Genomic DNA, 15,754 nt, shown 5'->3' on the forward strand with positions numbered 1-15,754 from the left:
ATTTCAATAAGGCTTAGAAATAATCGGACTGACATTGCAACCTTTCACGATAGGTAGCCAAAACCTATCTAGGTTGTGAAATTCTTCTTTTTCTTTTGCAAAGCATTGCATAGAACCGACTGTAGTTACCTTAAAGTGGACGACGCCCACAACCAGTCTACTAAGCAAAAGACTTAGGCTTTATTTACTTCTTATGCATTTAAATGTTTATAAAACATCTTATAAACGCAAAAGTAAACACAATGTAATAATATACTGATTCTATTCGTGCAAACTGCTCGAATAATACTGAATCGGGTTAAAAGTGGATTGTAGAGTTTTTCCGTATACAAGCAAAATTCCTATTCGTGCGAATGTGCTCGAAACATGCTTTTCAGTATACTAAACCCTAACAAATTCATCCTAGATCCTAAAGGTAAAAACATCAATGTGAATGAATTTGCATGTCTTTGTCACCGACTAAGCTGAAACGAGACGCAAACTTTGGAATTGGTCCAGCAAATTGAGAAAAATGCTACTCCATATTTCTGCAATAGCAAACAAGTAATTTTCGGAATTACATGAAAGACTCAAAATCCAAGTCTCTAGTCTTGTAAAATGAATTTTCAAAGTCTTCCACCTTTGGTTACCACAACCTCTTTCATTTCTTTCTTATTTTCTAAAGTATTTTCAAAACAATCGATACGAGTATTGTAGTGGTGTTAGATTTTGATAAAAAAATGGCACCCAAATTCGAGCATATCGTAATTCATAAATCAATTCTTCTTCTTATAATCATCCAAAGTGTTGCATGTTTGAGCATGGAAACAGACACAATTTCTACCGGTGTAGTGATCAAAGATCCACAAACAATCACATCCCAAAAACAGATATACAAATTAGGATTCTTCAAACCTCCAAACACTACCAACCGCTACTTAGGCATCTTCTTTACCTTCTCCCAAGAAACCGTGATTTGGGTCGCCAACAGAAACAAACCACTCAAGGACTCCTCCGGCTCTGTTACTCTGTCTCGAGACGGAAATCTCGTGGTCTTGGATGGGACTAATCAAACCGTCTGGTCCACCAATCTCACCACCACCTCTCCTGTCAGTCTGATCGTCCAAATCGTCGACACTGGCAATCTCATTTTGCTGGAAGAGGCCACAGAAGACGTGTTATGGGAGTCGTTCTCACAACCAACAGATGTCCTGGTGCAGGGAATGACGTTAAGCCAGGTGTTACATTTTCTAACACCTGGATGATAACGGTTACAGGTGTTACATTTTGGAACTGAGCTACTACCTCTCCACTGCTTGCAACAGACATAGATTGGGGCTCTGATTGTCTCCCGGATCTTCCCCCTTGAAATTTGTATGGCGTGGAGTGTTGGTCTGCTTTTGCACTTTTGGACTGTCTTAGGAGGTGCGGCATATCTTTTACCCTCTGATTTTGTTTCACATGGCATTTGCATATATTCTTCGGCATAACGTGCTCGTGCTACCATGTCAACAAAAATAATATCCCGATGGGGGGCAATTCTATCTCGAATGGCAGGATTAAGGCCCCTAAGGAAGCGGCTGCACTTGTTCTTGTCTGTTGGAACAAGTTGTTGGCAAACTTGGAAATCACCATCAACAAGCCATGGTCATCGAGCTGAAGGATGTTGACATGGATGCAAATCCTGGGCAAATAATCAAGACAGTGAGTGAGCTTGCCTTGGATGACAAGATGCCTACACGGCGCTCCACGTCGCACAATGTGGTCCCTATGCTGAGCTGGAAGGATGTGCTCCTGAGAGGAAAGCAAGGACCGGGCAACGTGTTGACAACACGTGAAAGTGTGGCCGGATGAAGACAAGTTTGTTATTGTGTCTTGTCTCTTTGTTTGAGCTGTCATATTGTTGCAGCTAGGGTTTAGTAGACTAGTTCTAGATCCTTCCCTAGATGAATATAAATAGCCTCTGTAATAGAGCATGAACCGATGAAAAATCTGAATACACAGTTTGAGCTCAAAAACAATGTCTTCTTTATATTTATTTATTGCTTCTTTACATGAAAGTTTCCTATTTCATCATGGTATCAGAGCAGGATTTCGATCCTGACTCTATACCTCTCTTCTGTAACCTCTTTTCTTTCATTGTTTTGTATTCATAAATGGCAGATAGCGAAGGTTCAAGTTCATCCTTTGGAGATGCACATGCCTCACTCCTTTCAAACACACCAGCCTTACCCCAAAACCATTCTATCTCGCTCAAGTTAACAGACTCCAACTACTTGATCTGGAGTCAACAAGTGCTCGCTACTGTCGAAGGATATGGATTGGAGCATTTCCTCTACGGGAATGTAGAGCCACCCTCTTCGACAAGAAACACAGCTGATGGACTCACGGAGATGAATCCGGAGTACCTGGCGTAGAAGCGCCAAGATCGAAGGCTCTCGGCATGGATACAGTCTTCGCTGTCCGAAAGCTCCATGGTGATTGTGGTTGGTCTGAAGACCACGAAGGAGATCTGGGAAGCCCTCGAAACAAACTTTGCGAGTCAGTCCAAAGCAAAGATAATGCAGTACAGGCTACAGCTGCAGACTATCAAGAAGGATGGACAACCGATGCAAGAATACTTGAACAAGATGAAGGAGTGTTGCGACCTCTTGGGCGGCTGGATGCCGCATATCAGACGATGATCAAATTCTCTATATACTTGGAGGACTTGGGCATGAATATGACCCTGTCATGGTGTCGATCACTTCGAGAATCGACCCTTGGAAAGTGCAAGAAGTGAGAACAATACTCTTGAGTTATGAGACCAGGCTCGAGGGTGATAAGCAGTCAAGTGTGAATTTAGAAGGATCACAACCTTCCATCAACCTGGTCCATCAAGCTCAACATAAGAAGGATGTGCCTCCTCAACAAGGCCGAGAAGGATACCACACGAGCGGAAGAGGAGATAGCAGCCGCGGAGGTTACAGATCAGGAAGAGGTGGTAGAGGTAGAGTCTCCGGAGGCAAGTTGGTTTGTCAGGTTTGCCAAAAACCGGGACACGGAGCAGAAAGGTGTTGGCATCGTTTCGAGCATAACTTTGCTCCTCAACCGCAACAAAACAGAATCAGCCATTATCCTCAGTCCAGTCCCTCAGCTCACCTTGCTCACATCAGACAGCCACCCCACCATCAAATGGCTCCCTCGATTGCAAATACATCTGAATATGGCTATGATGGAGCGAATGCAGTGTGGTATCCAGATTCGGGAGCCACCAATCATGTGTCCAATGACCTCGGAAATCTCAACATCAGCTCCGAATACCACGGAGGTAAGAAACTTATACTTGGTAATGGTCTAGGTGTATCTATCTCTCATATTGGTCAAGCACATTTTAAGACTGGGAACTCTAGAACTTTACTTCTCAATAATCTTCTTCATGTCCCTGACATTTCAAAGAACCTACTTAGTGTATCACAATTTGCTAAGGACAACAAAGTATTTTTTGAATTTCATCCAAATGTTTGCTTTGTCAAGGACCTGCAGTCCAGGGAAATCGTGCTCAAGGGAATCCTTGATCAGGGCCTATACAAATTCCTCATCTTCAATTCCAATGCCAAGAATTCCAGCCATTCCAGCCTTCCTGCTTTCAATCAAAATGATATTGCTACACCAGCAGCATGTTCAGCCACTCTAGGAAATTTCAGTTCATCTTCTTCTAGTCTAGCATCTAGTCTTGCCTTATGGCATCAGAGACTTGGGCACACTGCCCTCAATGTAGTTAAGCTAGCTCTTAGCAGTTGTAATCTTCCTTTTCAATCAATGAATTTTGATTCTACTTTGTGTCATCCTTGTTGTGTTGCTAAAGCTCATAGACTTCCATATAATTTATCAAACTCTCTCTGCACAGCTCCTCTACAAATTGTACATAGTGATTTATGGGGTCCTTCACCTGTCCTCTCTAGAAATGGCTACTCTTATTATGTTGCTTTTGTTGACCAATTTAGTAGATACACCTGGATTTATTTACTAAAGCATAAGAATGATGTATTTGCTGCTTTCAAACAATTTAAAGTTGTGGCAGAGAACTCCTTATCTTGCAAAATTAAAACTCTCCAAACTGATTGGGGAGGTGAATTTCAAGGCCTCACATCCTTACTCAAAGACAGTGGTATACAACATAGGCTCTCTTGTCCGTATACCCCGCAACAAAATGGAATTGCTGAAAGAAAACACAGACACATAGTCGAGATGGGATTATCTTTGTTGGCTCAAGCTGGTCTACCTTACAGATTCTGGGATGATGCTTTTATAACTTCTATTCACCTCATAAACCTCATTCCGTCTAGTGTCATAAAAAACATCTCACCATATGAAAAACTCTTTCATGCTAAGCCCAACTACTCATCTCTTAGAGTGTTTGGATGTTTGTGCTACCCACTTACCCGTCCCTATAACAAAAATAAGTTGGAATTCAGATCCCAACGAGCCACTTTCTTAGGTTATAGCCCTTCTCACAAGGGATATAAAGCTCTCCTCCCTCAAGGAAAACTCATCATAACTAGAGACATAATCTTTGATGAATCAGTGTTTCCTTATATCACCAAACCAGATTCACCGTCTTCTCATCCTCAGCCAGCTCCCACTGTCACTTTTTCTCTAAACCATTATCCTACACCTGCAGCTCAATACTCAGCTCCAGAAACCTCCATTTATACACATATTCCCTCATCACTTACTTCCCCACCATCACCTATAACAGCATCTCCCATTCTTTCAAGTGAGGCCTCTCCAATATCTTCACCTGAAGTGACTTCCTCTGCTACTCCCCCACCTATAGATCTACACACAATGCCCTCACCTCCAAATGATGTCCCTTCTGCTATTTCCCCTGCTGATCAACCAACACAAACTAAGCATCCCATGATTACTCGTGCTAGAGCTGGCATTTTTAAACCCAAACTCTTTACCATTTCTGTCCCAGCTTCATTAATTCCAAAATCAGCACTTGAAGCATTGCTCATTCCTATTTGGAAAGCTGCTATGCTCTCTGAGTTTTTGGCCCTACTTAAGAACAAAACTTGGGTCTTAACAGGTCTACCACCTGGTAAGAATTTGATTGGCTGCATTTGGATTTTCAAATTGAAGAAGCACACATAGCCAGACACAAAGCAAGGTTGGTTGCACAAGGCTTTGCCCAACAAGAAGGATTTGATTTCAACGAAACATTCAGTCCTGTGGTTAAGCCAACCACTATCAGGCTAATCCTAAGCATTGTTGTATCCAATGGGTGGATCACCACTCATCTTGACGTCAACAATGCATTTTTGCACGGAGAGCTTCAAGAGGACATCTACATGAGGCAGCCACTTGGATTTGAACAGGGAGGTCCTCACCTAGTGTGCAAGTTGAAGAAAGCAATCTATGGATTAAAACAGGCTTCAAGAGCTTGGTTTTACACAGTATATTCTGTCCTACTAACTCTTGGTTTCTCACAATCCAAGGCCGATGCTTCTTTATTCTACAGAGTTAAGGGATCCGAAATTATTTACATACTTATATATGTTGATGACATGCTTGTCACTGGTAACGTTCCTTCATCTATCAAGGCTGTCATTGCTCAACTAAGTTCCCATTTTTCCCTAAAAGATCTTGGGGAGGTGAGTCAATTCCTGGGAGTTGAAGTAATGAAGACTACTCAAGGCCTACTTCTCTGTCAATCATCTTATATCAAGGATCTTTTGCAAAAAGTGAACATGGTTGATGCCAAAGGATGTCCGACTCCTATGATCTCAAGTTGTGAACTCAGCAAATTTGTGGGAGATCCTATTGCAAATGAAAAGATCTATAGAAGCACTGTAGGAGCTCTTCAATATGCGACAATAACAAGACCGGACATCTCCTTCGCGGTGAATAAAGTGAGTCAATACATGTCTGCACCTCTAGACACGCACTGGAAGGCCGTCAAAAGAATCCTAAGGTACTTGTCTGGAACAATGGACTTTGGGATTCACATTCGTAAGTCAAATGCTACAATTACAGCGTTCTCTGATTCGGATTGGGCAGCCGACCAAGATGACAGAAAATCGACTAGTGGCTACTGCACCTATTACGGCTGCAACCTGATTTCCTGGTCTGCCAAAAAGCAATCTGTGGTGTCGAGATCGAGCACAGAGGCTGAATATAGAAGCTTGGCCAATGCAGCAAGTGAAGTAACCTGGATGAACTCATTATTGAATGAGTTGAAAATCAAACAAGATAGGCGTGCAGTTATCTGGGTTGATAACATGAGCGCAATAGCTTTAGCTTCAAATCATGTTCTTCATGCAAGGACCAAACACATAGAATTGGATGTGCACTTTGTTAGAGACAAGGTGTTGGCAAAAGAAATTGAGCTGAGACATGTGCCCTCACTGGACCAAGTGGCAGACATTCTGACGAAGCCACTGGGACAACAATTCTTCACTCGGTTGAGGAACAAGCTCGGGGTTGTTCCAGCATCCGCGCTCGAATTGAGGGAGGGTGTTGGCAAACTTGGAAATCACCATCAACAAGCCATGGTCATCGAGCTGAAGGATGTTGACATGGATGCAAATCCTGGGCAAATAATCAAGACAGTGAGTGAGCTTGCCTTGGATGACAAGATGCCTACACGGCGCTCCACGTCGCACAAGGATGTGCTCCTGAGAGGAAAGCAAGGACTGGGCAACGTGTTGACAACACGTGAAAGTGTGGCCGGATGAAGACAAGTTTGTTATTGTGTCTTGTCTCTTTGTTTGAGCTGTCATATTGTTGCAGCTAGGGTTTAGTAGACTAGTTCTAGATCCTTCCCTAGATGAATATAAATAGCCTCTGTAATAGAGCATGAACTGATGAAAAATCTGAATACACAGTTTGAGCTCAAAAACAATGTCTTCTTTATATTTATTTATTGCTTCTTTACATGAAAGTTTCCTATTTCATCACAAGTTCACGAGCGTACTTGCTTAATCTTATAAATTCGGCATAATAATCTTTAACCTTCCTCTCTCCTTGCTCGAGGTTCAAGAACTGAAGCTGCATATTTTCCATAAAAAGCTCCCCCACATATTCTCGCTTGAATTCATCAAGAAAGAACTTCCAAGTAACCTCATTCTCTGGGACCGTTGCACGAACCATTTCCCACCAGTGGTGGGCTTCTCCCTGGAGAAGGGACTCAACGCACCTCAACTTTTGTTCTGGGGAACATTCAAGATTTTTCAATACTCGCTCAGTACTTTCTAACCATGCTTCGGCCTCAGAAGGGTCGATTCCGGAAGTGCCATAAAATCTCTCAGCCCCCATCTTCTTAAGACGAAAGATAGGGTCACTGGGAGGCGTATGTGCTACTGACGTCGCAGGGTTTGAGAAGGCTCGAACAGTTTGGCCAAGAAGTCCCATAAAGTTATGCATGAATACTTTTGGATCAATGTGGTTTTCTTGAGCCGGCGCTCTAGGCGGTGAGTGTGTAGCACTCTGATTTACTTCCCCTTCAAAGCCATGAGGGGGAATGTCTTCAGGAATATGTGATGATAAGGACTTAGGATGACTTTCGTCACCCGTTTGACCGACACCAGAATTATTTTCAGACATTCTGCATTAGTACAAGGAAAATAGAGGGGTGAGGCACGTCGATAGCACATTAAAAACACATCCTAGTGGCATATACATAGTTTAGTACCTCATAAAATCCAACTAAAGCATGAAACATAACCCAAGTTATGAGTCCGAGAATCGACTCAATTTTGAGTTAACCATGCTCTGATACCACAACTGTAACACCCCAAACCAAAATAGAGGATACGGCTCATGAAAAATTCTAATGTTAAACATTTAACTAAGATCATAGCTAATTAAACTTTATCACCAAAAGTCAGTTACAGGCAAACAAAATAATTACACTCCAAAAGCTTAAGTATATGCCACTAGAGTTTAAGTTCAAAAGTATATACAAGCAACACTGAAGGAACAGAGACAGGTGTGCTATCGTGCCGAATTTCCCCCAATCTACTTTTCCCTTGTTGAATCTACAAGAATGCAAGCAATAGAAGAGTAAGTTATTGGTTAAATTAGTGGGATTGCAATAACATAAATAACAGAGTGCAATATCAGACACACTCCAATAATTAAATCAAATGTGCACTTTGTAGCTAATGGACACAAACTATTTGAATATTAAATCTTTATACAAAAGGCCTTGAACCAAGACTCTCAAATACTTCGTATTTCATCACAGAAGCACCATAACAGGAACTAAACCATCTATAACGAGTACGAGATGGAGACTACTTGAGCCTTTGGGATAGATTCAGAATGGAAGTTATGCCATCCATAGAATATTACAGAATGGAGGCTAATCATTCCATAGGATAGGCCTGGCATCCTACGGACTATCTATGTGCCATTCCACAGAATCCCAAGGCTATAACATTTCATCCACCACTCTACAATAACAAGGAAGTACAACGTAAAATATTATGGAATTCTCAACCATCAGTGTAATAAATTCCACAAATTCGAAGGTACAATTGTAATTTTCAAAACTCATATTCCTACTGTGGAAATTTCCATCTCCATTTCCATAACTATAATAGGCAATGCAGACACTAATTCAAACATATTTAGTCTTCCACAAGTCACCAATATTTATGAAATAAGCAAGAGTTCATAAAATGAAACAAGGATAAACATTGTCTCCAATAACAGGTAAAAATACTCCACTCAAAGGCAATTAAAGGAAACAACACAAAATCGAAAAGTAAGAGAGTTTCTATGATTAATTTCGTGTCTACAAGGCGAATTAAGCAAAAGTTGAGCTCCTACCTTATTATGCCAACTTAACCTTGGTGTTGCCTTCAAGCTCTAAGTTTTTACTTCCATGGAGGAAAAAGTGAGGAGATTAGGAGGGGGTAGTCTAATCAAGGAATCTTGGACCCTAGAGTGCACGGTGGTGAGCGAATTGGTAGTCCGTTCACAGCAGAAGGTCGATACCGAGAGAGAGAGCTTCTATTTTACTTCAAGAGCTAAATTTTTCAATGTTGGGCTCTTTCTCGATTCTTCTCTTAAAAGAGAAGAATTGAGCTCTTTTTGTTTGTAATTATCCCCAACTAGGATCACTTAATGGCTTTCCCCTTATTTTTCTTCTATAATATTTTAACAAATCTAGTTTAAATACATAAAAAAATACTTATTACTAGATGCATAAACCAAAGGTCTAATAATTTCTTGACCCAAGTTCTTGGGTCGTCACAGGAGGACCCAGATTCGGAGGGGCACAGATGCAGCGCTTGTCGTGTTCACGGCGACGGAGGAACCACGGAAGAATACGGCGGGTGGCAAGAAGGAAGTCAAGAGGAGCATCGGAGAATGACTGAAAATGAGAAAATCCACTCCCAGACTAGTCAAGAAAGGAGAAGGCAAAAAGAGGTAATCTAACACCTTCACCTAAGATTAAGCCGGTGTTCAAACACTCAATAGTTTGTGATAAATATGAAGGAGGAAATCCCAAGGAGGTTCACAAACGCAAGCTTTTGGAGGACCTAGACGATGCGTCGGAAGAAGGTGAGGAAGAGGCTAATATTATATCGCGCAAAGATGAGAATCAAGGGAACGAAATGGTTTAACCCTATGGTGCAGAGATGGAGAAGAGCCGGAAAGGGGGGTTGGAAATAGAGTTAGCACTGGTGGAAGGTCAGATTACGCCAGAGACCTTGGCGGGGGAACCTCTGACTCGGAAAGAATCCTCTGCTGGGCAGATAGCATCGCCGGAAAATGTGGTGGCTCAACCGGAAAAATCAGAGTTGACCGTTGGAGGGGACAACCCACATCCACCAATGGACAACCAGGCGGTACAGGACATGCAGGCCATTGTTTTAGTGGGTTCTCAATTTGAATACCAGATTGGGAAAGTGGAGTACAATTGAAGTCAAATATAGAGCCTAGCTGGTCAACATCCCCCTTGCCTTTTGTCTCAAAATGACATACATCTAGATAAAGTAATACCCCAATCTTGGATGATGTGGAAATTCAAATGGCAGCCATACCAGGTTCCAACATCCTCTGTAGCGAAAACTTCCCTCCCCTTCTCCATGGAACGACGAAGTCTCTTACTGTGAAATTTGAAGGTATGCGGCAAAAGGAGAATGTATGGAGTCGGCAACCAGCATCTGCAGGGGATTATATCTTTTTAAATGACCAAAACGGTGGTTCGAACGTGGTGGTGTTTCGTAGAGAGGAGGAACTCGTTCTCCCGATAAAGATGAACTTGTTAAGGACCTAAATCCTTAACGTCGATTTCCACACAAAATCAAGAAACGAGATGTCGTCGTTGTCGAGCACCCAACGTTGGGTCGTGACTTGGACGGCAAAAAGGGGCGGTTGAGCACGAGATCAGCCTCGTCGGCAACCTTAGGAGATGTTTCTTGTTTGCTACTCAATTGAGCCAAAAGAATGATAATTTCATATATTGATTGAATGAATAAAAAGGATAACAGTTTATCCTATTTATAATACTACTGACTTAATGAACAAGAAAACAAAGATATAGAAAAAGATATGCTAAATCCCTATAATATTTAAACTAAATAATAATAATAGAGGTTCGTATCAACTCCCCACGGTTAAAATCCACCTTGTCCTCAATGTGGGAACCACGAAGCAAAAAGGAGAGTTGAAAGCAGAAGCTTCGGCGAGGCAACTCCTACCGAACAGATGAACGTTTCCCTTCTTCACTTCCATAAAAAATCAACAAAGGAGACCCAACTTTGTCGGAAAAATTCCTTGCCAAATCGAAAAACTTGTCCACGCCTCCCAGAATGCCCAAGCATGGCATGTCATTACTCGGAGGGATCAACCTTGCATCTTTGTCGAGCGATGTTGATCGATGATTCATACTTGGAACATCATCACCGAATACTATCGTGGGAGTATTATCAGTTTTCTCTTCGGCTAAATTCTCATCTTGAATGTTCTCCTCAAACTCCTCCTCATCATCCGCATAACAGAGAATGCGTTGTTTACACACATGTCCCATCACCCATTTCTTGGGACAGTGCCAGCAGAGACCCAACTTGGACCGTTCTGACTTCTCCGCCTGGGAGACCCGTATTAGCGGCAGGTGTGGCTGCTTCGGAGTTTGACTGGTCACACGTGCGGGCTGACTGTACAGGTCCCGTATTGGCTTTTCGGTGAAGTAGCGGGGCTGGTGGGAGGCGGGCTGGACTCGCGCTCTTACCTCCTCCCGAGGGCGAGGTCGGTCCCAACACGTCTCCGAGCGTCGTGCCCGGTCAACGGTCGGGTAGCCGCGGTCCTGCTGTTGCGTTGGTAGGTCCCAGCACGTTGGGCGGTGCCGCTGCGTTGCGGTTGTCGGGTACCGATCAAACCCTAATTGGGTCTGATGATCTCCGCGATCAGATAGGTGGCCACCCCCCTCGACGTAGCCACCGCGGTGTCGGGGCCAAGCATCTTGCGCGCGATCGCGGCCCCCGATGGCCTGGTATCTCAGCCGTGGGCGACGATCAGGTGGATCCAAGTGGTGTGAGACGTAGGGTGATTCTGGATCAGGCCACGACGGCGGGCGGAGTACTTCCACCCAGCTGCTCGGAGGGTCCCAACTGGTTACACGGCGAGGTTGGGCCGGCTGGTAGGGACGGAATGGCTGTGTGGCCTGAGGGAAGTCGTATTGACGACGGCGATAGCTGGCGTAGTCGTATGACATGTTGACGGACTGAATCGTGGTTGCGGTAGAAATGGTGGTGATTTATTTGGGGATATGGATGAACGTAGACGGAGGATGTTGAGCTCTAAATGAAAGCACCAGTTGTTAAGGACCTAAATCTTTAACGTCGATTTCCACACAAAATTAAGAAACGAGATGTCGTCGTTGTCGAGCGCCCAACGTTGGGTCGTGACTTGGACGGCAAAAAGGGGCGGTTGAGCGCGAGATCAGCCTCGTCGGCAACCTTAGGAGATGTTTCTTGTTTGCTACTCAATTGAGCCAAAAGAATGATAATTTCATATATTGATTGAATGAATAAAAAGGATAACAGTTTATCATATTTATAATGCTACTGACTTAATGAACAAGAAAACAAATATATAGAAAAAGATATGCTAAATCCCTATAATATCTAAACTAAATAATAATAATAGAGGTTCGTATCAGAACTCCTCTATTCCAAACAACTTTGACAGGCCATCTATGGCTAGTAAGGTGGTGAATGGAGTTACTGCTACCAAAAGCAATGAGCCGTTCGTTCTCCAACCTGATAAGATCAAGAAGATTGGCTGCACGGGACTAAGGGAGGGTCGGCCTTCACTTTATTTATAGGGAGAGGACACAAACTTCCTTGCGGAGAAGATGGGGCACGCGATTATTGGTAAGTTCTCTCACTCGACTACGTCCACTAACCAAGTCCAGAAAATGCTAGGAAATATCAAGTTCATCAAAGGCTTCAAGTGGAACTACATCAATGCAAAGCATCTCATCATCCAATTTGAATTTATCGAGGATTATGCAAAGATGTTGAATGGGCCTAGCGGTACACCGGTATGGTATGTTGATCATCATCCGATGAGGGTGTTCAAATGGACGCCGGACTTCGACTCATTCTTTGAAACGACAATTGCAGCAGTTTGGTGCAAAGTGATAGGTGTGCCTATCCATCTATTTGAGGTGTCAACACTATACGCAATCGGCAATCCCATTCAGCTCGATCATGACACGACAAGCAGGAAACGACTATCTTTCGCCCGCATTTGTGTGGAAATTGACATATCTAAACTGCATACGGAGGAGGTAGTGCTAGACATTCTCGGGAAAGAGACGATCCTCAAAGTCAAGTGGGACAAAATCCCATCTTATTGTAGGGAGTGCAAGCACGTTGGCCACTCTAGTAGAAACTGTCATGCTTTTGGTAAAAAGGATACTCCACCAGCAAACTACCCCAATCTAGCCTATAATAGGCGGCAATAGAACTACCAGGCTAAGCAACCTGCACAGAGCGAGGGGCAAAATCACACCCTCAAGAATATGAGAGAGCTTGTTTTTGAGAAGGAGAAAAGGAAGCAATAAGAACTGCAAATGATGAATGAGGAGGGCCACACCCATGGGAAGGACTCGGGTAATATTGTCCGTCCAAAGTCTCCGACAATCGCGGACTTCATTAATGAGGATGGATTCATTAAACAAGGTCACCGAGGGAAGAAAGATAAGCAAGGTAACAATAGAAATGGTCAGATACCGAGATCAAACTCAGTGGGGAAGAACATAATGGATGCCAAAAAAGTGGATAATGTGGAGCTGGGAGTGAGGGCCTCTTCTGCTACGGCAGATTCTCTAAAACCGAGGAACTCGGAGAGCCGATCACAATGGGATCAGGCTACTTGGTCATTACAACAATTTGCGAAACCCAAGTTCTTCCGACATCTTGAACAGAGGGCATTTGTGGAGGACCCGATTGGTAAAGACTATGTGATGGAGGAAGTTTTGACTCTACTTAGTTGGGACGAAGCGAATAAGTTTTGGGGTTTTTCTTGTACTTTTGGATTTCATGCATTGCATTTCATTAGTATTTTTTAATCTTCATTCCACACCTTTCCATTCAGTTCCACACTACCAACTTTCAATTTCCACCGGGACTCATTCTTCCTTCGCCTCAACATTTGTCATCGTCGGCTTATCATTGCCAAAGCTAATTAAGACAAAATCTAGAATTAGTCTATCAAAAATTTTAACATGTTAAATGTTTTATTAGTAATTTATGTAAGATATGATTACTAATTTGCATAAAGAATTAATTATAACTAATGCCGAAATAATGACACGAACACAAGCTTTAAATCAAATTTAGTGCTTTAATTTTGATTTTATCTTTGTGTTAACCAAGATGAAGGGCTCATCTCCAACTAATATTGAAAACCATGAAAATTTAAAGATTTATATGATTTTAAAACTAAGAAAAAAATGTCTAAAAATTAAAATTATTTTACAGTGGAAAATTTTGATAATGAGAGGTTGTTTTTAAAAGCTTTTTGGCCAGACATAGTCCAATGAGTTAGCCAGAAACGTGATGGATAAGGTTAGGGTTGAAACCCGAAAAATTCATAACTCGAATAGCCCCACCAAATAGCCTGACAACCCGAACGAATTAGCCCGATAGACATCCCTGCCACAACACAAAATAAACTAAGCAGTAGCGTGGTTGATGCTCGGACCAAAGGTCATGGGTTCAAATCCATAGTGGCAGCTTTTAAAATTTATATTCATTTGCTATTTGCTAATAAAAAAAAGGATAGACCATCACCAACATACTAGTCTTCATTCCAGCTATTATTAGAGGTATTATAATCTGTTTGATCTATATTTATTTTAGAAGGAGTTGATCGAACTGAAGAAAAAAAATACTCCCTTTGTCCCATTAAAAATGAAAAGTTTTACTTTTTGGGTTGTCCAATTAAAAATGAAACGATTCTTAAAATGGAAATAAAATCATATCCACTTTTCTCTCTCCGTTACTTTATTTTCTATTTATTATCTCACAAAATATCACTACATAAAATCACATGTCGAAAAGCAAATGTTTTGTATTTAATGGACGGAGGTAGTATTAAATGAGTTGAAATTAAGTGCTAGTTCCTTATATATTTCTAAAACTTTCGTGAAATTCAATCAATTTTAAAATCTACTTCCTCCGTCATGCCACGTGATGGTTTTCTTTTGGACACAATATTTAAGATAATGATTTATATTGATAAAAATAATGTATGAGAGAGGAAAAAGTAGGAGAGATAAAGAGAATAAAGTAAGAATGAAAGAATAAAATAAGAGAGAGTTAAAGTTTTATTTTTTGTTAAAAGAGGAATTTGATCACTTGTGGTGGGATAACCCAAAATGGAAAGATGATCACTTGTGGTGGAACGAATGGAGTATATGTTTGTCACTGAATCATTGATTTGGTATAATTATACAACAAATATGTTGATTTCAGCCAAAACAAAATAATTTTTGACAAGAACTCCCTCCATCTAAAGGAAGATGACCCATTTCTTGGGTGGTACATAATTTTAAGTAACTTTATTTTGTGGGTTAAGTGGAGAGAATAAAGTAAGAGAGATAAAATAAAGTAGAAATAAAGGTTTTTCCATTTTTAGTAATGGGTCATTTTAGTTGGGACAAGGACAAATCGAAAAAGTAATGCAATCTCAATTTAATCCGCCTTCACCGTCAAAATTAGAACAAGTACCATTTCAGAAACAATGGAGTGAATATAATACAATCTCATTTTAATCCGCATTCAGTATTGGCACGTCAAATTTAGAACACCATCCTCTAATAGTACCATTTCGTAAACATATACTATTTAATAAGATAATATCGAATCATTACTCGATGATAAAGCAAAGAATTAGTAGTCACTAGTTATTAGGCTTCACAAAAGCTTGTGTGTAATATTTTATCTCACACTCCTAAAAAACTAATTATTAATTTTGACAATGAGATAGATAGACAGGCTAGTCTCGTTAAGAGAATAGACGTCTTAATCCAAGTCTAACTAGAACCAAAAATAAATAGAGTTTCTCAACATTACTGAAACAGTTGAAAAATGAAAGATGAAGCTCCACCTGTTCTTGGATGAAGCAAAAAATATCAGGCATCTAGCGAATCGACTCTTAAACTTAGGCGGAGTTCATGCGTCAAAGCAAGGTAAAACCAAACTACTCCATGTTTGTTCAAGAGATTTTGTTGGGTTTTTTTGGAAAAAGAAAAGAAAATATTGGG

The 15,754-nt window shown here is 41.5% G+C and overlaps 1 protein-coding gene across 2 annotated transcripts; it reads left to right on the forward strand.

Moving 5' to 3' along the window:
- Positions 1-1,984: 1,984 nt before the first annotated feature.
- Positions 1,985-3,808, forward strand: LOC121769454. 2 transcript variants are annotated; one of them, XM_042166260.1, is made up of 2 exons: positions 1,985-3,289; positions 3,496-3,808. In XM_042166260.1, the coding sequence occupies exons 1-2, from the start codon at positions 2,713-2,715 to the stop codon at positions 3,534-3,536; spliced, it is 618 nt and encodes a 205-aa protein (XP_042022194.1). In that variant the 5' UTR covers positions 1,985-2,712; the 3' UTR covers positions 3,537-3,808. The 2 variants fall into 2 exon arrangements, with proteins under 2 accessions (XP_042022194.1, XP_042022195.1); XM_042166261.1 differs by having other exon boundaries at positions 3,505-3,808.
- Positions 3,809-15,754: the final 11,946 nt, after the last annotated feature.

This window comes from Salvia splendens, chromosome 15 (assembly GCF_004379255.2).
Source record: "Salvia splendens isolate huo1 chromosome 15, SspV2, whole genome shotgun sequence".
NCBI classification, from domain to species: domain Eukaryota; kingdom Viridiplantae; phylum Streptophyta; class Magnoliopsida; order Lamiales; family Lamiaceae; genus Salvia; species Salvia splendens.